At 43.2% G+C, this 23,897-nt stretch overlaps 1 protein-coding gene across 1 annotated transcript in view; it reads left to right on the top strand.

Moving 5' to 3' along the window:
- The window catches only part of LOC137368698 (transmembrane channel-like protein 2-A), a 109,684-nt gene that overhangs the window by 17,241 nt on the left and 68,546 nt on the right, over positions 1-23,897 (top strand). The window contains exons 6-7 of the mRNA XM_068028858.1: positions 3,100-3,181; positions 23,601-23,707. Of these exons, the coding sequence (XP_067884959.1) occupies positions 3,100-3,181; positions 23,601-23,707 (189 nt within the window). The remainder of the gene's footprint in view (positions 1-3,099; positions 3,182-23,600; positions 23,708-23,897) is intronic.

A 23,897-nucleotide genomic window follows, 5' to 3' on the forward strand; every position in this document is an offset into this window, starting at 1 on the left:
CCATGACAGTATTGGTAGGAATGATCACCGCATAGTCCTTGTGGAGATGAAGTCCTGTCTTCACACTGAGGGTATCCACCACCGTGTTGTGTGGAGGAACCCAAACTGTGCTAAATGGGATAGATTTTGAACAGATCTAGCGGCTCAAAACTGGGCATCCATCAGGTGCTGTGGGCATCAGCAGCAGCAGAAGTGTATTCAACCACAATCTGTAGCCTCATGGACCAGCATATCCCCCACTCTACCATTACCATCAAGCCAGGGGACCAACCTGGTTCAATGAAGAGTCTAGGAGGGCATGCCAGGAACAGCACGAGGCATATCTAAAAATGAGGTGTCAACCTGGTGAAGCTACAACACAGGACTACTTATGTGCCAAACAGCAGAAGCAGCATGCGATAGACAGGGCTAAGCGATCCCACAACCAACGGATCAGATCTAAGCTCTACAGTCCTGCCACATCCAGTCGTGAATGGTGGTGGACCATTAAACAACTAACAGGAGGAGGCTCCACAAATATCCCAATTCTCAACAATGGGGGAGCCCAGCACATCAGTGCAAAAGACAATGCTGAAGCATTTGCATCCACCTTCAGCCAGAAGTGCTTGTTGAATGATCTATCTTGGCCTCCACTTAAGGTCTTCAGTATCACAGATGCCAGTCTTCAACCAATCCGATTCACTCCACATGATATCAAGAAACGGCTGAAGGCACTGGATACTGCAAAGGCTATGGGCCCTGACAACATTCTGGCAACAGTACTGAAGATTTGTGCTCCAGAACTAGCCGCAACCCTAACCAAACTGTTCCAGTATAGCTACAACACTAGCATCAACCCGGCAATGTGGAAAATTGCCCACCTATGTCCTGTACACAAAAAGCAGAACAAATTCAACCTGGCCAATTACCGCCCCATAAGTCTACTCTCAATCATCATCAAAGTGATGGAAGGTGTTGACTGTGCTATTGAGCAGCGCTTGCTCAGCAATAACCTGATTACTGACGCTCAGTTTGTGTTCATCCAGGGCACTCAGTTCCTGACCTCATTACAGCCTTTGTCCAAACATGAAAAAAAGAGCTAAACTGCAGAGGTGAGATGAGAGTGACTACCCTTGACATTAAGGCAGCATTTGACCGAGTATGGCATCAAGGAGTCCTAGCAAAACTGGAATTAATGGGAATCAAACATTCCACTGGTTGGAGTCATACGTAGCACAAAGGAAGATGGTTGTGGTTGTTGGTCAATCATCTCAGCTCCAGGACATCACTGCAGGAGTTCCTCAGGGTAGTGTCTTAGGCCCAACCATCTTCAGCTGCTTCATCAATGACCTTCCTTCAACCATAATGTCAGAAGTGGGGATGTTCGCTGATTGCACAAAGTTCAGCACCATACGTGACTCCTCAGATACTGAAGCAGCCTGTGTCCAGATGCAGCAAGACCTGGATAACATCCAGGCTTGGACTGAGAAGTGGCAAGTAACATTTATGCCACACAAGTGCCAAGCAATGACTATCTCAAACAAGAGACAATCTAACCATCTCCCCTTGAAGTTGAATGGCATTACCATCGCTGAATCCCCCACTATCAACATCCTAAGGGCTGCCATTGACCAGAAACTGAACTGGAGTAGCCATATAAATACTGTGGATATAACAGCAAGTCACAGGATAGGAATCCTGCGGCAAGTAAGTCATCTCCTGACTCCCCAATGCCTGTGCACCATCTACAAGGCACAAGTCAGGAGTGTGATGGAATACTCTCCACTTGCCTGGATGGGTGCAGCTCCAACAACAATCAAGAAGCTCGACACCATCCTGGACAAAGCAGATTGGCACTCCATCCACAACCTTCAACATTCACTCTCTTCACCACTGATGCACAGTTGCAGCAGTGTGTATCATCTACAAGATTCATTGCAGCAACTCACCAAGGCTCCTTCGACAGCACCTTCCAAACCCACGACGTCTACTTCCTCGAAGGACAAGAGCAGCAGATGCATGGGAACACCAAGTTCTCCTCCAAGCCACACATCATCCTGACTTGGAACTATATTGCTGTTCCTTCACTGTCGCAGGGTCAAAATCCTGGAACTCCCTTACGAACAGCACTGTTGGTGTACCTACCTCACATGGACTGCAGCGGTTCAAGAAGTCAGCTCACCACCACCTTCCCAAGGGCAATTAGGGATGGGCAATAAATGCTGGCCTAGTCAGTGACGCCCACATCCCATAAATGAATAAAAAAAACTTAATAAACTGTGTGACCCATCTAAGTAGGGCATCAGTGACCTTGTTTGTACACTATTGTGGTGCTGCCTGCTTAACGTGACAAAGATTGCTAAAACGCTGTCTCAGAGAACTCAGGGCAAAAAATTGCAAGACCATGGCTACTTTTATTTTCGTGATAATAAGAGGGCAAATGTCACTTGCATGTTTGTTTAAAATTTTAATAGGATGAAGATCGGGTGGGTTCTGCAGTGGGCAGGTGTGCTACCATGGCAGATTACCACCCCAAGTGAAGGTAAAATTTGCCAACTTTTAATCTTGCATATCATAAGTACAACATTTTTTTAAATTTCGATTTTGTTGCACTCATCAGTGTAAGGGAATAGAATACTTTGACTACCCAAGGCGTACATTAAGCATCCTCATGTGAGGTATCATATAAACCAATGCAGAATATGGTACTGTGCCCTAATAATGTAGCTTCATGTCCAGTCTCCTGTGCCCTTCCTGCTTCTCTTGATGGCTTGAGCCTGAGCGCAAGTGATGGCACAAACCCATACCTTGGTACAATATAGCACAGCACATTGGAGCAACAAAGCAGTTTGCCATCATGCTGCCATTACTGTTGTAACTGCAGACAGGATGAAGCAATTAAAGAAATTTACAGGATGATAAATCAGTTCTTAATTCATAATTACTTTAAATACATTATAAACTATATCTTTAATATGAAAAACCTGTTTTGAATCATTTTATTCAAAATGGTTGTTGAGCATTGTATCTGTACAGGAATTGTTTAGTTTTTAAAGTGTATACATTTATACTTTTTTTAGGCCTATTAAAGGTCAACCATCATTTGCATATTCATTTCAGAAATGGATCAAATTTAAAAGAGACTTTGAGAATTTTAAGACTTCATGCATACCTTGGGAGATGAAAATAAAAGAAATTGAAAGTAAGTATGGTTCTGTAAAATTAATATATTGGCAGCAAAATTCAGTTGCGTAATTCCTGTATTTTCAATGCTATTGGTGCTGTTTTGGATCCAAAAAAGTGTCTGCACCGCATGTGTACACATTCAAAGCAGGCCGTGCTGGATACCTTTTTGGGTAGATTGTTAGCAGGGGTGCAGGGAACGTGCACTGGAAGTATGCAGAATAGGCAGATTATGGCATCAGTCTGTGTGTAATGCTGATTTGACACCAGCACTGCCATTTTTGACCTGAACGCTCCAGCTAATGCCCTGTCTTAACTTCGCACAGCTGAACATGTGTTCAGCAGCAGGAAAGATCTCTCCTGCCAGTGGTATTTAAAGGGGTCATCAACTACTTTCAAGTTAGTTGCTGAACGATTTCTACTGTGACTGAATCAGTAGAAGCGTTTGGAAATTTGTATTGTTACTTAAAGTTGGTGAAGTCTGACAATATTGAAAATGCTGGTCCCTTTAATTAAACAGGACTCATTTCAATGTTAATAGAGAGCAGGTGATGCTCATTATAGTTTTGTATTTAAGGGCTCGGTTTTTGCCCCAGTGGGGAGTTGCCTCTGAACAGAGAGTTAGTCCAGAAGGAAAGAGTGGGAACTGATGTTTAGACTGAACTATGAATTGCCAATAAAACAGTTGTGGATCAGAGACTGTCATTGGCTTCCTCATTTTGGTGACTGGACATCTGCCTGTTTAACAAAGTCTACAGTGGGGTATTTGAAGATGCATACAATGACTTTGACCACTTCTGTGTGGTCATTAATTTCTTGCAGCACTGCATCTCTGTCCTTGGGGCTACACTGCTGATATTGATCATGATGGCGATCTGCTCCCATGGCCTTCTGGCCGCCTGTGGATAGAGGACCTCTCTCCTCCTGTTCGCCTCCTGCACCAAGGCCTCCAGTGCCGTGTCAGAGAAACCTGGAGCCCACTCTCTGCCATTTTTGTGTCTTTCCCAGGTCAAACTCATTTCTAGAAAACAGCTGCTCCAGCCAGAATGCTCCTCCCTTTAGAGGTGCACGCCGGTTTTAAGTAGTGCAGGCTAGCTTGAATTTGTGTTAGCCTCTCATGATTTTGCACACCCATCTTAGGCATGCAGTCACACAATAGAGCTTAGTGTGCTTGCACACTACAATCATGTAAATGAGCAGGCAGCAGGAAGATTGTGTGCTGCCTGCATTAGAATGAATTGGTGTGGGTTTATAGCCCATTGCGATCGCCACATTCATTTTCAGAGACTATCAAAATTTTGTCCCTGTTATATAAGAGTTGCATGCAATGTTTCAATAATATTGTAAATAGACATTAGAGCCATGAAACTCGGCACCCCCCTGAAAATGAGTGCAGGGATCGGAGTGACCGATTAATTCGCTTTCAATGCAGACAGCACAAGTCCTTACCTGCTAATTTGAAAGATTGCCGTGTGCACGCCTGAGCAGGGGTGCAAATTCATGAGAGGCTAGCATGAGTTCAGGTTAGCCTGCCCTACTTGAAGCTGGCGTGCACCTGTTAAAGGGGAGGTCCTCTTTGGAGCAGATGCTGCAAATTATTCTCAGAGTGATTTTGATGTGTTGAAAGACACAGGAATGGGACAACAGGGCAGAGAGCAGACTACAATACTTTCCGACGCTGCGCTGGAGACCTTGCTGTGGGAGGTGGACAGGAGGAGAGATGTCATCTATCCACAGGAGATGATGAAGCCTTCCTGACAAACCCTGAGAAGGCAGTAGGAGCAAGTATTCATGATGGTCAATGCCGGGAGTGCAGTGCTGAGCAGCTGTGGAGTGCCACAGGAAGTTTAATGACCTCACACAAGTGATAAAGTGATCAAGTGATCAAGAATATATCTTGAAATGCCATATGCCACCAACTACACCAGTAGCCTTAGAAACTGCTGAATTCACTACCCCTCCCTATCACTCATCTACTAACAATCTCCATCAATCGTGACTTGTATCCATCATTCATAGCTTCACCTCACCCTCACACATTTACCACTGCTGCAAAGCTCACACCAACATTTCACAACTTGCACACACTGCCAGCTATTCAACCATGATAGGTACATCACCCAAACACATTGCACCACATTCACTGACACTTCCCTGTCTCTTGCAGGACAAGGTGCTCATAACTGGAAGCAGCAGCAGCTAACCAGCAGGGGACAGGCACATCAGCATGTCCTTACTCCAATGGAAGAGATGGTGTTGCCATCACTGAAGCAGCCATGACTGAGGCCATGGCCAGAGACAAGACTGAAACCGTTGAAGATGATGGTATACTCATTGCTAGTCCTCCTTTTTACATCCTCATCCCACAATCTTGTGATTTACAAGCAACAGATGGTGTAGGCATGCCCACTCCACTCACAACAGCCCTACTCTTGCTTTTTCTGCTTTCAGATGCTGAAGAACTGCAACCCAGCCAGGGAGTGGTGGAAAAGCGAAAGGTAGAAGAACAGGAAGACAGTGATAAAAGAAGAAAGACCATCACTCGCTCTCACACCCGCAACCACCTGCTCAGATACTGATACTTTGCATACTTTAGAAGATAGCTTAGAGGCGAGATCTGCATGTGCTGGCATCAAAACATGCTGATTAAAGTCAGGATCTGCCAAATCAGCATACTTATGTTGAATGCTCCCTATATGCGCGCCAATGCACTCACCAAATTGGTGTCCAGCATGGCCAACAACAGAAGTATGTGTGCTCGGGACACCATTTTCGAGGCAAAACGGCATTTGAAGCACCAAAAAACCAGGCAATATAGAGCTGAATTTCACGGCAAAGAACTTTCATGAGCGTATTCACCACAGTATATAAAGATAGTTGGCACTTATAAATTCTAAAGCAGTCAATTGTTGCTATATAAATATAAGTTCTTTCTTATTTTCTTAATTCAAGTATTCCTGCTCCCCCACCACCTCTGTGCTTTCTAACTTAAATTGACAATGCCTTGCTTTTAACATTTTCACCCATGTTTTCAAATCCCTCCATGACTTTGCCCCTCCCTATCTCTGTAATCTCCTCCAGACTTACTTTGAGTTCTCAACTCTCTTCTAATTCTGCCTCTTGTACATCTCCAGTTTTTATCACTTCACCATTGGTGGCCACGCTTCAGCTTCCTGGGCCTTAAGGTCCAGAATTCCCTCCCTTCATATGCCATCAGTGCGAAATGGATTTTAATCCTGTTTTTCGTTGTAAAAGATCAATGTACAGTATAATCCAGCTCTGTTACTTCAGTTATTAAATGCATGCTTTTAAAAAAATCTACTGGTGCACAGTAGACAACAAACAAAATGAGGCTTCAAATAGTGTCCAGATGTCCATAAAGTCAAAAACACTGTCCAGCAAACGGGTTGAGAACACTATAAATGCCAAGACTTAAAACTGGAATAATATGAGGTCATCCAATCTCCTTTTCTAGAAGTTTATAAATTTGGCTCCTTATTGTACCCCCATATCAATACTCCAGTGCACTTTCATGAAAAGGATTGGACCATCGTGAGTTGGGTACAAACAATACACTGCCCATGGTTCAGACAGAACAACCATTAGATTAGCAAAGGCTATTCCTTTTCCTGCCATTGATCCTATGGATCAAATTAATCCTGGAGGAATGAGGCCATTACATTGATTCTTTTCAAATTCTATTTTAATAACATGCTAAGCACAAAATGAAGGCAAATCCCACTCTTGCTTGAGCCATGTATTATGGAAAACTGCCCTAAGCATTCCTGAATTCTACCTACATATATTGGATGCTACAAATGTAAATTATAAGATGCTGGCTACTTGTTTATTGAGGGAGCATTAGACTTTAGTTTGAATCATGACCTCCATTAAACTATCTGTAATATGGTAGTATGCTGCCAAATATTCCATTGGGGAAGGAACAGTGGATGGGGGAGGTTGTTTGTACTTTGGGTCTGATGCATATCAAGGACACTGACAGTTTCATTGCCAACATTTCTGCAGTGATTCCTGCCAATTGATTTACAATAACATCCGACTTTGAGTTTTGTATTGATTGCTGAGGTATTTTCACTTGAACCTGTGTGTGGCATCCTTGCTACTGTCTTCTTATTTGACAAATTGCTTTAATACCGAAGAGAGAAACTTTGTTTATGCATATCTCCAGGATAGTTCAGGCCTTTTTGGACTTCAATGACAGACAGTGAAAAAACCTTTATGGCCTTGTGTTCTTTATTAGTATATTGTGATCACCTCCTATCCTGCTACACTAACTGATGCAAATTGAATCTAAACATCTGGGCCATGACTTGAGTCCTGCACTGTACATTGTCACATAGGCCCCAATTTGAACATGAGTTGGGAATTTGTGGTCTGGTAGCTGAATCAGGCACCAAATTGTCTGGTCCCAGGAAATTGGAACACACTGGCCTGATGAACATTTCCTGACACAGACTCACACCCGAAGTATGTGGGAATTACCTCATTGCTGTCAAAACTTAGGTGGGCTCAGGCTGCTGTCAGCCTTGGCAAGTTAAGTAAGGAATGGGGGATGGGATCAGCAGATTCCCAGATTGGTGGAGGGAGATGTTCGATGCAGGCAAGACCCAAAATATCCTTGTGGGGCTCCTCCTGGCTCACAAGGAACCTTCAAACCTTAAAAAAAACTTATCTGGGATTCCGCTGGCCAAGATCCTGACTGCTAGGAGCATTCACTGGCAAGTTTGAGAACATGTGGCCCGTCACGGGCCTGTGGTTAAAATGGCATATGTGTCCTGATAATGTCTTCATGTCATAACTTTGCTATTTAAATTAGGCCCCTGGCCTTGCTGTGCCTGATTTCAGACTAGTTAAAATGGTGGGGGCATGAATTTATTGGGAACACGTAGAGGGTAATTCTCTGCTTCATGTTACCAGTGTGGAGGTATGCTGCATGTCCTAGAACCAACCATCTTCAGCTGCTTCATCAATGACTTTCCTTCCATCATAAGGTCAGAAGTGGGGATGTTTGCTGATGATTGCACGGTGTTCAGTTCCATTCGTAACTCTTCGGATCATGAAGCAGTCTGTGCCTGCATGCAGCAAAACCTGGACAACATTCAGGCTTGGGCTGATAGTGACAAGTAACATTCACAGTACACAAGTGCCAGGCAATGACAATCCCTAACATGATTGACTCTAAACATCTCCCCTTGACATTCAACAACATTACCATTGCTGAATCTCCCACCATCAACAGCCTGGGGGTCACCATTGACCAGAAACTTAACTGGACCAGACAGATAAATACTATGACTACAAGAACAGGTCAGAGATTGGGAATTCTGCAGTGAGCCAAAACTTGTCCACCATCTACAAGGCACAAGTGAGGAGTCTGATGGAATACTCCCCACTTCCCTAGATCAAAGTAGCTCCAACAACACTCAAGAAACTTGATCCCTTCCAGGACAAAGCAGACCACTTGATTGTGCTATGACCTCAGTGAGATTGATAATGTTGAAGCACAAGATATGAAGTCCCCAGGCCAATTTAAAGAAGTACATGACAAGATTTCATGAATTAAAACTTTTACGATAACACCTAAACTAAAAAAAAATCAACCTTAACTAAATAGTGTTTTGTAAGTAGCTAATACATTAAATTACTGAGAAAGGTATTTCCCTTTAACTTATGAAAACACTTGAAAACTTCACACCACATTTATACATGTTACAACCAGGTGAGAAAGGTGTCTAGGGTTCCCTCTCAGCCTTCACCTGGTCTTATTGTAACAGGGTTTAATTTTAAACACACCATGTTTTTTGTTCCCCCTTGGTGAATCCTTGTTCACCGTTGTCCAATTATAAGGCAAAGAAACCAGCACAAACATGTTTTCTTAGGTTTAAAGAAGAAAAGTTGAAATTTATTAAACTTGAACTTAAACTCTAATTTGGTTGATGCCTATGGATACACGACATGCCCACTCTAGCATGCATACGCGATACATGCAAATAGAGACAGAAAAGAACAGAAGAAATAAAGTGGAAAGGTGTGAGGCAATATCTGAAGAGTTTTTGTTACGGTTCTTCAAGCTCACTGTAGAGTCCTTGATTGTAGGTTGTTCTTCCTTTTCATTTGGTCCCAGTATTATTCTTAAACCTTGTTCATTGTAGGAGACTTTTCTCACTTGGGGTTCATGTGTCTTCAGTGGATTCAAAGGCTTGTGAGAAAGAGATGGGAGCAGGCAGGAGAGATCTTAGTGCAGGAGAAAACAGTCTTTCTGAGTTCATCTCTCTGTGGCTAGTTCAAAAGACCCTAGGACAGCCTTGTTAGTCTTGTGACCAGCTGGTCTAACTAGTCCTGGATTGTATCACCTTAGCAGTTTCTGGAATGCACCTCTTACACACAGTACCTGGTGATTAAGGTCCATTGTGGGTTGAATGTGTCAGGAAATGGTCCTTTGTCCTTCCAAGCACTGTCTGTTAATATGCAAATGGATTTCCAGCCACAGCTGATCTGTTTAACAAGTCATTTCCTTGCTCCAACAACAATTTAAAATCAATGTTCATGACAAAATCAATGTGCCTCATTCTTGGCAGGTGGGTGCCTAGCATGACAATACATTACACAATGTCTTCATTGAAGCGATACCTTTGCAGTTAATAGTCCCAAATTCCTCTCAGTTGCAATAGGTTAGTCTTTCTCAAAGTCAATGTCCTCGTTGCTCAGTTCTTCCGGGCACTTTCGACATGGACTTCCGTGAATAAGGCCCTGGTGACCCTGTTGGTCTTTTTTTACCTTTGCAAACCTCAGCTTTCGTATTGGTTTCACAGTTTAGCAGCCTTTTGCTGTATCAGTGTACTGAAAGCAGGTGTTTTCTCTCTCTCTCTCTCTTTCTCTTCTGAGGCTGCCATTGATGGTCTTTGTCTTCCGGTCTTCCTTGCAGCCTGCCTCCAGATTTCTGAAAGTCTGTTGAATTTATTCAGAATCAAGAGTCAATCGCCATTTGTCTTTTCCAATATGCAGAGTTCACAAGTCTGGCTACAGCAGAACCACCTGGGCCTGCCTTTGTTTCCAGGTGTTAAAAATTGCAACTCAAGTTTGCACCTTCAGAGCGCCTAGCTCCTTGTTTATGATCTGAGAGTGTGAGAGTACAAAACCCATTGTTCTTTAGGTGTTACATCTTGCCTTCTGCTTTCAAAAGGGTCTTTGATCTAGGTTCCTTGTTCAAATGGTAACCAGGATCCTTGTCTTGTCTCTAGGTAGAGTTGATGTGAGGTCACATGTTTCTTCCAAATCCTTCTGACATTACATTAAAACTCACAGTTTTTAAAAACATAATCATACTACAAAGTCCAACATTCATAACACCTCCCCCCACTAAAAATAGAAAATTCATTACCATAGTCCTCGGGAGTGATGCCAGAGGACTGAAGAATTGCAGACGTTACACCCTTGTTCAAAAAAGGTTGTAACGATAAGCCAAGCAACTACAGGCCAATCAGTTTAACTTTGGTGGTGGGTTGACTTTTAGAAAGAATAATTTGAGATAAAATTAATAGTCACATAGACAAATGTGGGTTAATTAAAGAACTTCTAGCATGAACTTCTTAAGGGAAAATAATGTTTAACTAACTTGCTGGAGTTTTTTGAAGAAGTAACAGAGAGGGTTGATGAGGGAAAGGCATTTGATACAGTGCTGCACAATAGACTTGTGAATACAGTTATAGCTCATGGAATAAAAGGGACAGTAGGAATATGGATACAGAATAGGCTGAGTGACAGGAAACAAGGAGTAGTGGTTAATGAATGTTTTTCGGGCTGGAAGAAGTTTTATAGTTGAGTTCCCCAGGGGTCAGTGTTGGGACCCTTGCTTTTCCTGATATATATTAATGACCTAGATATTGGCGTAAAGGGCACAATTTCAAAGTTTGTGGATAATACAAAACTTGGAAGCACTGTGACATGTGAGGAGGATACTGTAGAACTTCAAAAAGACATAGACAAGTTGGTGAAATGGGCAGATAGGTAGCATATGAGGTTTGAAGCTCAATGTGGAGAATCGTGAAGTGATTCATTTCAGTAGGAAGAACATGGAGGGACAACATAAAATAATGAGCACAATTCGACAGGGGGTGCAGCAGCAGAGGGACCTGGATGGATATGTGCATAAGTCATTGAAGGTGGCGGGACAGGTTGAGAGTACGGTTAATAAAGCATACAGTATCCTGGGCTTTATTAATAGGGGCATAGAGTACAAGAGCATGGAAGTTATGTTGAACTTGTATAAGACACTAGTTCAGCCTCAACTGGAGTATTGTGTCCAGTTCTGGGTGCTGCATTTTAGGAAGGATGTGAAGGCATTGGAGAGAGTGCAGAAAATATTCACGAGAATGGTTCCAGGGATGAGGAAATTCAGTAATGAAGATAGATTGGAGAAGCTGGGACTGTTTTCCTTGGAGAAAAGAAGGCTGAGGAGATTTGATAGAGGGGTTCAAAATTATGAGGGGACTGGACAAAGTAGGTAGGGAGAAACTATTCCCACTCATGAACAGATTGAGAACGAGAGGGGACCAACTTAAAGTAATTGTTAAAAGAAGCAAAAGTGACATGAGGTAAAACTATTTCTTGCAGTGAATGGTTAAGGTCTGGAATGCACTGCCTGAGAGTGTAGTGGAGGCAGGTTCAGTCGGAGCATTCAAAAATGAATTAGACTGTTATCTGAAAAGGAAGAATGTGCAGGGTTATTGGGAGAAGGTGGGAGAATTGCGATTTGCTCATTCGGAGTGCTGGTGTGGACACAATGGGCTGAATGGCCTCCTTCTGCACTGTAACAATTCTGTGATTCTGTAATGACTTTTCTACAATATTGTTAACATATAACATTATAAACACTTCCATCATTAACATGTTGCATTTTGCACAGTTAACAACATTATTTTCTTATCTCCGAGTTGTTTGCCTCCATTATACCCTTTCTTTAAATTCTGGACAGAACGCGGCAATTATATTGTTCTTTCCTATAACATGTACAATCTTTAGGTAAATGGTTGTAACATTAAACTCCATCAGAATAATTTATATTCATGGTCCTGAATTTCTCTAAAACCCTTCATGGATTATGATCTGTGGAAACCGTTATTTCCCCTTGGCCATTATTGACGTATTCTTCAAAATGGTGAAGAGCTAAAGCCTCCTTTTCAATAGTAGTGTACCTCTTTTGATATTTATTTAGTTTTTTAGAGAACTAATCCTCCAATACCAGCACATCATCCTAAAGTAACACTTTCTACTCCCACATCACTAGCATCATAAGCTACTTATAGCTAAAGGGCTTGCTAAAATTTGGTGCTGCCGGAATGGGTTCATTTATTAAACTGGCCTTTAATTTCTCACAAGCCATTTAATAGGATTCTGTCCATTTGACCTTCACATTTCTCTTTTAACGAATTTGGCAGTGGGATAACTACTGTGCTGAAGTCCACAACAAACTTAGTCCAGCAGTCGCCTGGTTAGTCAATCATACCAAACGGTATGATCTTACATTGAAATAGTCCATCTGGGGTCACGAAGGCAGAAATTTCTTTAGCTTGGTTGGTCAAGGGGACTTGCCAATATCCTTCCAGCAAATCAATCTTGCTAATACAGACTGAATTCCCCACTCTGTCAATGCAATCCTCAAGTTGTGGGATTGGATAAGAGTCTATTTTAGTTATTGCAAGGACTTTCCAATAATCAACACAAAATCATTTGGAACCATCTGGCTTTGGTTCCAGCACAACTGGAAAGCTCCAGCTACTTTGACTGGTCGCAATTTAGCATTTGTTAGCACATATTGAACCTCTTCTCTGACCTGAGACAATTTATCAGGATTGAATTGATAAGGGTTCTGGTAAAAGCTGTAGTTGTCCCTACATTGACCCCTTGAATAGCCAGAGGAGTTTGACCAGGCGTATCTGCACATACTGCTTTAAACTCTTTTAACAGCTCAGCTATGTCCTTTCTATGTTGCTCAGGAAGATAGTGTAGAGCTGTAAATAAACTTTCTAACATTTCTATGTTTGCCAGTTTCACCACAGGGGGTTCAATCTGAGAGTTCTCAGACTCTGCCCCTTCATCCAATTCATTAAAAATAATACTATCCTTATCCTCATCTTCTGTCATTCAGCATACATTTACTGGCTGACAAGGTTCATGGTCCTAGTGTCTTTTCAACATATTCATGTGACACACTCTTTGGCTTTTCTGTCTGTCTGCGGTGCCACCTCACTAATGTTCCTTGTAATGAAGTAAATCCACTGAACCGAGCTTTCAATGGTTCCACAGGCAAAGGCAACAAATCTAGTCCCTTGTCTCCAGGTTGAAAACTATTTGCCTTAGTGGTTCTATGAAAGATGTCACAGAGTGGTTGCAGGACATTCTTCTGGGGGAGAGTGAGCAGCCAGAGGTCGTGGTCCACATTGGTACCAAGAACATAGGTAGGAAGAGGATGAGGTCCTGAAAGCAGATTTTAGGGAGCTGGGAAAGAGATTAAAAAGTAGGACCTCCAAAGCAGTAATCTCAGGATTACTCCCAATGCCATAGGCCAGTGAGCATAGGAAGAGGAGGATTGGCCGATTGAACACACGGCTGGAGAATTGGTGTAGGAGAGAGGGTATCAGATTTCTGTGGCATTGGAACCAGTTCTGGGGCAGGTGGGACCTATACAAGATGGACGGGTTGCACCTTAGCAAGACTGGGACTAACATCCTTGCAGCAAAATTTGCTAGTGCTGTTGGGGAGAGTTTAAACTAGATTGACAGGGGGATGGACACTTGAGAGCGAGCTCAGATTGGAGGGAAGAAAAACTGGTAACAGGAAGTAGAAAAGTAGTAAGCGAAATTAGAATTAGAATTAGAACATTACAGCGCAGTACAGGCCCTTCGGCCCTCGATGTTGCGCCGACCTGTGAAACCATCTGACCTACACTATTCCATTTTCATCCATATGTCTATCCAATGACCACTTAAATGCCCTTAAAGTTGGCGAGTCTACTACTGTTGCAGGCAGGGCGTTCCACGCCCCTACTACTCTCTGAGTAAAGAAACTACCTCGAACATCTGTCCTATATCTATCACCACTCAACTTAAAGCTATGTCCCCTCATGTTTGCCATCACCATCCGAGGAAAAAGACTCTCACTATCCACCCTATCTAACCCTCTGATTATCTTATATGTCTCTATTAAGTCACCTCTCCTCCTCCTTCTCTCCAACGAAAACAACCTCAAGTCCCTCAGCCTTTCCTCGTAAGACCTTCCCTTCATACCAGGCAACATCCTAGTAAATCTCCTCTGCACCCTTTCCAAAGCTTCCACATCCTTCCTATAATGCGGTGACCAGAACTGCACGCAATACTCCAGGTGCGGTCTCACCAGAGTTTTGTACAGCTGCAGCATGACCTTGTGGCTTCGAAACTCGATCCCCTTACTAATAAAAGCTAACACACCATATGCCTTCTTAACAGCCCTATTAACCTGGGTAGCAACTTTCAGGGATTTATGTACCTGGACACCAAGATCTCTCTGTTCATCTACACTACCAAGAATCTTCCCATTAGCCCAGTACTCTGCATTCCTGTTACTCCTTCCAAAGTGAATCACCTCACACTTTTCCGCATTAAGCTCCATTTGCCATCTCTCAGCCCAGCTCTGCAGCCTATCTATGTCCCTCTGTACCCTACAACATCCTTCGGCACTATCCACAACTCCACCGACCTTAGTGCCATCTGCAAATTTACTAACCCACCCTTCTACACCCTCTTCCAGGTCATTTATAAAAATGACAAACAGCAGTGGCCCCAAAACAGATCCTTGCGGTACACCACCAGTAACTAAACTCCAGGATGAACATTTGCCATCAACCACCACCCTCTGTCTTCTTTCAGCTAGCCAATTTCTGATCCAAAGCTCTAAATCACCTTCAACCCCATACTTCTGTATTTTCTGCAATAGCCTACCGTGGGGAACCTTATCAAACGCCTTACTGAAATCCATATACACCACATCCACTGCTTTACCCTCATCCACCTGTTTTGTCACCTTCTCAAAAAACTCAATAAGGTTTGTGAGACACGACCTACCCTTCACAAAACCGTGCTGACTATCGCTAATGAACTTATTCTTTTCAAGATGATTATAAATCCTGTCTCTTATAACCTTTTCCGACATTTTACCCACAACCGAAGTAAGGCTCACAGGTCTATAATTACCAGGGCTGTCTCTACTCCCCTTCTTGAACAAGGGGACAACATTTGCTATCCTCCAGTCTTCCGGCACTATTCCTGTCGACAATGACGACATAAAGATCAAGGACAAAGGCTCTGCAATCTCCTCCCTGGCTTCCCAGAGAATCCTAGGATAAATCCCATCTGGCCCAGGGGACTTATCTATTTTCACACTTTCCAAAATTGCTAACACCTCCTCCTTGTGAACCTCAATTCCAGCTAGCCTAGTAGTCTGAATCTCAGTATTCTCCTCGACAACATTTTCTTTCTCTACTGTAAATACTGACGAAAAATATTCATTTAACGCTTCCCCTATCTCCTCTGATTCCACACACAACTTCCCACTACTATCCTTGATTGGCCCTAATCTAACTCTAGTAATTCTTTTATTCCTGATATACCTATAGAAAGCCTTAGGGTTTTCCCTGATCCTATCCGCCAATGACTTCTCGTGTCCTCTCCTTGCTCTTCTTATCTCTCCCTTTAGATCCTTCCTGGCTAGCTTGTAACTCTCAAGCGCCCTAACTGAAATTAGAAGACAGACTAAACAAAGGCAAGTATCAAATAGGATCAGAATGTGGAATAATGTTAAAAAGACAAAGTTAAGGGCGATCTATCTGAATGTTCACAGCATTCACAACGAGGTGGATGATTTGAAGGCACAAGTAGAGGTGAATGGGTATAATTTCATTGTCATTACAGAGACATGGTTACAGGGTGACCAAGACTAGGAACTGAATAGTCAAGGATATTCATTTAGGAAGAATAGGAAAAAAAGGAAAAGGAGGTGAGGTACCGCTCTTATAAGGGATGGGATCAATACATTAGTGAGAGAAGATCTTAGATCGAAGGAGCAAAATGTAGAATCATTTTGGGTAGAGCTAAGAAACAGCAAGGGGCAGCAAACATTGGTGGGAATTGTTTATAGGCCAACAAACAGTAGTGGTAATATTGGGCAGAGTATAAATCAGGAAATTAGAGGTGCATGTAACATGAGTAATACAGTAATAATGGGCAACATCAATTTACATATAGACTGGTTAAACTTAATCTGCATTAATGCTGTGGAGGATGAATTCCTGGAGTGTGTACTAGATGGGTTTCTGGAGCAGTACGTTGAAGAACCAACTAGGGATCGGGCTATTTTAGATTTAGTATAATGTCATGAGAAAGGACTAATTAATAACCTTGCTGTAAAGGAGTCTCTGGGAAATAGTGACCATAGTATGATAGACATTTACATTAATTTTGAAAGTATGTAGTTCATTCAGAAACTAGGGTCTTAAATCTGAATAACTATGAAGTTATGAGGGGCAAGTTGGTGATGGTGAGTTAACATCCAGCGATTTAACATCCGCAGCACTTAAAGCAGCCAGAAGTACTGCACAAAGAACAGCTAGGCGTTGCGCAAACGACTACTGGCAACACCTATGCAGTCATATTCAGCTGGCCTCAGACACCGGAAACATCAGAGGAATGTATGATGGCATGAAGAGAGCTCTTGGGCCAACCATCAAGAAGATCGCCCCCCTCAAATCTAAATCGGGGGACATAATCACTGACCAACGCAAACAGATGGACCGCTGGGTTGAGCACTACCTAGAACTGTACTCCAGGGAGAATGCTGTCACTGAGACTGCCCTCAATGCAGCCCAGCCTCTACCAGTCATGGATGAGCTGGACATACAGCCAACCAAATCGGAACTCAGTGATGCCATTGATTCCCTAGCCAGCGGAAAAGCCCCTGGGAAGGACAGCATTACCCCTGAAATAATCAAGAGTGCCAAGCCTGCTATACTCTCAGCACTACATGAACTGCTATGCCTGTGCTGGGACGAGGGAGCAGTACCCCAGGACATGCGCGATGCCAACATCATCACCCTCTATAAAAACAAAGGTGACCGCGGTGACTGCAACAACTACCGTGGAATCTCCCTGCTCAGCATAGTGGGGAAAGTCTTTGCTCGAGTCGCTCTGAACAGGCTCCAGAAGCTGGCCGAGCGCGTCTACCCTGAGGCACAGTGTGGCTTTCGTGCAGAGAGATCGACTATTGACATGCTGTTCTCCCTTCGTCAGATACAGGAGAAATGCCGTGAACAACAGATGCCCCTCTACATTGCTTTCATTGATCTCACCAAAGCCTTTGACCTCGTCAGCAGACGTGGTCTCTTCAGACTACTAGAAAAGATCGGATGTCCACCAAAGCTACTAAGTATCATCACCTCATTCCATGGCAATATGAAAGGCACAATTCAACATGGTGGCTCCTCATCAGAGCCCTTTCCTATCCTGAGTGGTGTGAAACAGGGCTGTGTTCTCGCACCCACACTTTTTGGGATTTTCTTCTCCCTGCTGCTTTCACATGCGTTCAAATCCTCTGAAGAAGGAATTTTCCTCCACACAAGATCAGGGGGCAGGTTGTTCAACCTTGCCCGTCTAAGAGCGAAGTCCAAAGTACGGAAAGTCCTCATCAGAGAACTCCTCTTTGCTGACGATGCTGCTTTAACATCTCACACTGAAGAATGCCTGCAGAGTCTCATCGACAGGTTTGCGTCTGCCTGCAATGAATTTGGCCTAACCATCAGCCTCAAGAAAACGAACATCATGGGGCAGGATGTCAGAAATGCTCCATCCATCAATATTGGCGACCACGCTCTGGAAGTGGTTCAAGAGTTCACCTACCTAGGCTTAACTATCACCAGTAACCTGTCTCTAGATGCAGAAATCAACAAGCGCATGGGTAAGGCTTCCACTGCTATGTCCAGACTGGCCAAGAGAGTGTGGGAAAATGGCGCACTGACACGGAACACAAAAGTCCGAGTGTATCAGGCCTGTGTCCTCAGTACCTTGCTCTACGGCAGCGAGGCCTGGACAACGTATGCCAGCCAAGAGCGACGTCTCAATTCATTCCATCTTCGCTGCCTTCGGAGAATACTTGGCATCAGGTGGCAGGACTATATCTCCAACACAGAAGTCCTTGAAGCGGCCAACACCCCCAGCTTATACACACTACTGAGTCAGCGGCGCTTGAGATGGCTTGGCCATGTGAGCCGCATGGAAGATGGCAGGATCCCCAAAGACACATTGTACAGCGAGCTCGCCACTGGTATCAGACCCACCGGCCGTCCATGTCTCCGTTATAAAGACGTCTGCAAACGCGACATGAAATCGTGTGACATTGATCACAAGTCGTGGGAGTCAGTTGCCAGCATTCGCCAGAGCTGGCGGGCAGCCATAAAGACAGGGCTAAATTGTGGCGAGTCGAAGAGACTTAGTAGTTGGCAGGAAAAAAGACAGAGGCGCAAGGGGAGAGCCAACTGTGCAACAGCCCCAACAAACAAATTTCTCTGCAGCACCTGTGGAAGAGCCTGTCACTCCAGAATTGGCCTTTATAGCCACTCCAGGCGCTGCTTCACAAACCACTGACCACCTCCAGGCACGTATCCATTGTCTCTCGAGATAAGGAGGCCCAAAAGAATGTAGTTCATTCAGAAACTAGGGTCTTAAATCTGAATAACTATGAAGTTATGAGGGGCAAGTTGGTGATGGTGGATTGGGAAATTACACGAAAAGATTTGATGTTAAACAGGCAATGGCTAACATTTAAAGAAGTATTACATGGTCGACAACAATTATACATTCCTGTAAGACACAAAAATCCAACAGGGTAGATGAATCAACTATGGCTAGCAAAAGAAGTTAAAGATTGCATTAGATCAAAGGAAGTGGCTTACAAGATTGCCAGAAAAAATGGTAAGACTGAGGGTTGGGAGCAATTTCGAATCCAGCAAAGGATGACCAAGAAACTGATAAAGAAAGGGAAACGAGAATATGAATGCAAGCTAGCAAGAAACATAAAGATGGACTGCAAAAGCTTCTTTCGGTATGTGAAAAGGAAAAGATTAGCAAGGACAAATGTGGGTCCATTACAGGTGGAGACAGGAGAATTTATAATGGAGAATAGGGAAATGGTGGAGAAACTAAACAATTACTTTGTGTCTGCCTTCATGGTGGAAGATACAGAAAATCTCCCAGAAATACTAGGGAACCAAGGGACTTGTGAAAATGAGGAACGGAAAGAAACTAGTACTAATAAAGAAGTAGTACTCAAAAAATTAACTGTATTGATGGTTGATAAATCCCCTGGACTAGATGAGCTACATGCCAGAGTGTTGAAGGAGGTGGCTATAGAAATAATGGATGCATTGGTGGTTATCTTTCAAAATTCTATAGATTCTGGAAAGGTTCCTGCAGACTGGAAAGTAGCAAATGTAACCCCACTATTTAAGAAGGAAGGAGGGAGGAAATGGGGAACGACAGAACTGTTAGTTTAACAGCTGTAGTAGGGAAAATGTTATAATCTATTATCAAGGATGTGATAACTAGACACTTAGAAAATAATATGATTGGGCAGAGTCAACATGGATTTATGAAAGGGACAAACCTGTTGGAGTTTTTTGAGGATGTTACTTGTAGTATAGATAAAGGAGAACCAGTGGATGTGAAGTATTTGAATTTTCAGATGGCTTTTGATAAAGTCCCATAGGAGGTCAGTAAACAAAATTAGAGCTCATGGGATTGGGGATAATATACTGATAAGGATTGAGAATTGGTTAACAGACAGAAAAAAGAGAGTAGGAATAAACGGGTCATTCTGAGGATGGCAGACTGTTACGGGTGGAGTACTGCAAGAATCTATATAAATGATTTGGATGTGAGGACCAAATGTAATATTTCCAAATTTGCTGACACTAAACTAGGAGGGAATGTAAGTTGTGAGGACGACGCAAGGAGGCTGCAAGGGGACTTGGACAGGCTAAGTGAATGGGCAAGAACATGGCAGATGGAATATAATGTGAATAAGTGTCAGTTTATCCACTTTGGTAGGAAAAACAGAAATGCAGAGTATTTCATAAATGGTGAGAGGTCTGGAAGTATTGATGTCCAAAGGGACCTTGGTGTCCTTGTTCATGACTCACTAAAAGCTAGCATGCAGGTGCAGCAAGCAATTAAGAAGGCAAATGGTATGTTGGCCTTCATTGCAAGGGGTTTTGAGTACAGGAGTAAAGAAGTCTCGCTGCAATTGTATAAAGCCTTGGTGAGACCGCACCTGGAGTATTGTGTACAGTTTTGGTCTCCTCATCTAAGGAAGGTGTCATGTAGGCTCCCACCTGCCAAGAATGAGGAACATTGATTTTGTTATATGAACATTGATTTTGAACTGTTGCTAGAGCGGCAAAATGACTTGTTGAACAAATCAGCCGTGGCTGGAAAATAACATTTTGCATACTAACAGACGGTGCTTTTGTAGACAAAGGACCATTCCCTGACACATTCAACCCACAATGGATGTTGATCACCGGACAGTGAGGGGGTAGGGAAGTGCAATCCAGGGCTTGCTGGAGTGATGCAATCCACAGGGGCCAGGACTGGTTGGACCAGCTGGCTGTACCAAGGATTTTTGAACTAGCCACAGCGAGTTTGAACTCAAAAAAGACTGTTTGCTCCTGGACTGAGAAGATCTCTCTTGTCTGCTCCCATCTCTTTCTCACAAGCCTCTGAATCCACTGAAGACACATGAACCCCAAGAGAGCAACATCTCCGACAACGAACAAGGTTTAAGAAGAATACTGGGCCCCAACGAAAATCAAGAGCAACCTACAATCAAGGACTCTACAGTGAGCTCGATGAACCGTACCAAAAACTCTTCAGATATTGCCTCAAACTTTTTCACTTTATTTTTCTTCTGCTCTTTTCTGTCTCTATTTGCATGTCTGTATCGCGTATGCATGCTAATGAGGTCGCGTCGTGTATCCGTAGGCGTCAACCGAATTAGAGTTTAAGGTTAATAAATTTCAACTTTTCTTCTTTAAACCTAAGAAAACCTGTTTGTGCTGGTATCTTTGCCTTCTGATTGGACAGCGGTGAACAAAGATTCACCAAGGGGGAGAATGTTGAGGTGAGCTGCCTTCTTGAGCTGCTGCAGTCCATGTGGTGTATGTACACCCACAGTGCTGTTAGGAAGGGAGTTCCAGGATTTTGACCCAGCGACAGTGAAGGAACAGCATTATAGTTTCAAGTCAGGATGGTGTGTGGCTTGGAGGAGGAATGGCAGATGGTGGTGTTTCATGCATCTGCTGCTGTTATGCTTCTAGGTGGTAGAGGTCACGGTTTGGAAGCTGCTGTTGAAGGAGCCTTGGTGAGTTGCTGAAGTGCATCTTGTTGATGGTGCACACTGCTGCCATTATGCATAAATGATGAAGGGAATAAATGTTGAAGGTGGTGGATAGAGTGCCAATCAAGTGGGCTGCTTTGTCCTAGATGGTGTCGAGCTTCTTGAGTGTTGTTGGAACCATGCTCTTCCAGGCAAGTGGAGAGTATTCCATCACACTCCTGACTTCTACCTTGTATATGGTGGACAGGCTTTGGGGAGTCAGGTGGTGAGTTACTCGCCTCAGAATTCCCAGTCTCTGACTTGCTCTTATAGGCACAGTATTTATGTTGCTGGTCCAGTTCAGTTTCTGGTCAATGGTAACACTCAGGATGTTAATAATGGGGTTTCAGCGATGGTAATGCCGTTGAATGTCAAAGGGAGATAGTGAGTTTGCACTTTCAGAGCACCTCGCTCACCGTGTACGATCTGAGATTGTGAGCAAGTGAAACCCATTGTTTTTCAGGTGTTACTACCTTGAGTTCTGCTTTCAAAAGGGTCTTTGATCTGGGTTCCTTGTTAACATAGCAACCAGGATCCCTATCTTGTCTCTAGGTGGAGTTGGCATGAGGTCACATGTTTTCTCCGAATCCTTACACTGCATTAAAAATCCCAGATTTTTAAAACATAATCATAAAAGTCCAGCATTCATAAGAATCGGCACCCCATCCACCACCTTAAATATTAATTTCCTCCACCACCAGCACACCATGGCAACAGTGTTTACCATCTACAAGATGCAGTGCAGCATCTTTCCAAGTCTCTTTCAACAGCACCTTCCAAACCTGTGGCTTCTACCATCCAGAAGAACAAAGGCAGCAGTCACATGAGAACACCACCAATTTTAAGTTCCCCAAGTCACACAACATTCTGACTTGGAAATATATCACTGTTCCTTCACAGTCGCAGCATCAAAATCCTAGAACTCCATCCCTAACAGCACTGTGGATGTGTCTACACCCGATGGACTTCAGTGATTCAAGAAGGAAGCTCATAGTCACCTTGTCAAGTGCAATTAGGATTGAGCAATAAATGCTGGCCTTGCCAACAATGCCCACATCCCAGGAATAAAAAATGCATGCATTGGAGATAGAGTAACAGAGCTTGATTCACCTTCTGAGTGAGCTGAGAACCTTCTTTCACTCAGGCTAAATGAGACAGTGCACAACCTCAATGTCATCTTTAACCCTGAGCTCAGCCTTCCACCCCATATCATATCTATTACCAAGACTGCCTAATTCCACCTCTGTAACATTTCCCACCTCCTCTTCACCTCAGTCTCACTGCTGCAGAAGTCCTCATGTCTGCCTTCATCACTTGCTGACTCACCTTCTCCAGTGTTGCTTTGACCAGACCTCAAGCATTACGTTAAATGATTACTAACTAAGCCAAAACCTCATCGTCTATATTCTTGTCCACACTAAGTCCCACGATGCATCACCCACTTATATCTTAGCTGACCTTCATTAATTCCCTGTCCCCCAATACATTGGCTTCACAGCCCTCCTCCTCACCCCCTCATCCAGCTCATAAGCTCCATTTTTCTGACTCATGCCTTTTGTATATCCCTTCTTCCTCTGTCTCTCCAGAAGTGACCACTGTCCTCTGGAACCTTGTTCAAAAACCTGCTGACTCATTACATCTCAGTCAACCTACAATGTCTTCCTCAAAACCTATTGGTTTGACCACATCTTTGGTCACCTCCCTAATACTTGATACTATTGCTCAATGACCCTTTCCTTTTGTTTTGAAGTGACTTGGGACAATTTATTATGCTAAGGGTGCTCTATCAGAGCAACCTGTTGTTGAATATTGAAAGCTATTATTTTTATTCAGTCGCTTAGAAACCTAATGTCAGTAAACATATTGAATGGGAGAGTGAAAATGTGCACATTTAATCAATATGTTTTCAAAAAGTAATTTTAAACTATATGAGATTTCTAAGAATGTTTCTTTTATCACAGGTCACTTTGGTTCTTCCGTAGCTTCATATTTTATTTTTCTAAGGTGGCTCTATGGAATTAATCTCGTTCTTTTTGGTTTAACTTTTGGCTTGGTTGTCATTCCAGAGGTAGGTCTTGAGTTTTTGACTACACTTCAAGCCTAAATATATAAAATTATATGGAATTTTAAAAAACATTCATGTTTTATGTCAAATGAAATTAAGGACAGTTAATTCTTTGAATTATCCTCACAGTAGGCAGAGTCAAAGGGTGGAATTTAATGGACCCCCTGGACACTGGCTGGATGTCAGTGGGGGG

Source organism: Heterodontus francisci, chromosome 4 (genome assembly GCF_036365525.1).
Source record: "Heterodontus francisci isolate sHetFra1 chromosome 4, sHetFra1.hap1, whole genome shotgun sequence".
Classification (NCBI taxonomy): Eukaryota; Metazoa; Chordata; class Chondrichthyes; order Heterodontiformes; family Heterodontidae; genus Heterodontus; species Heterodontus francisci.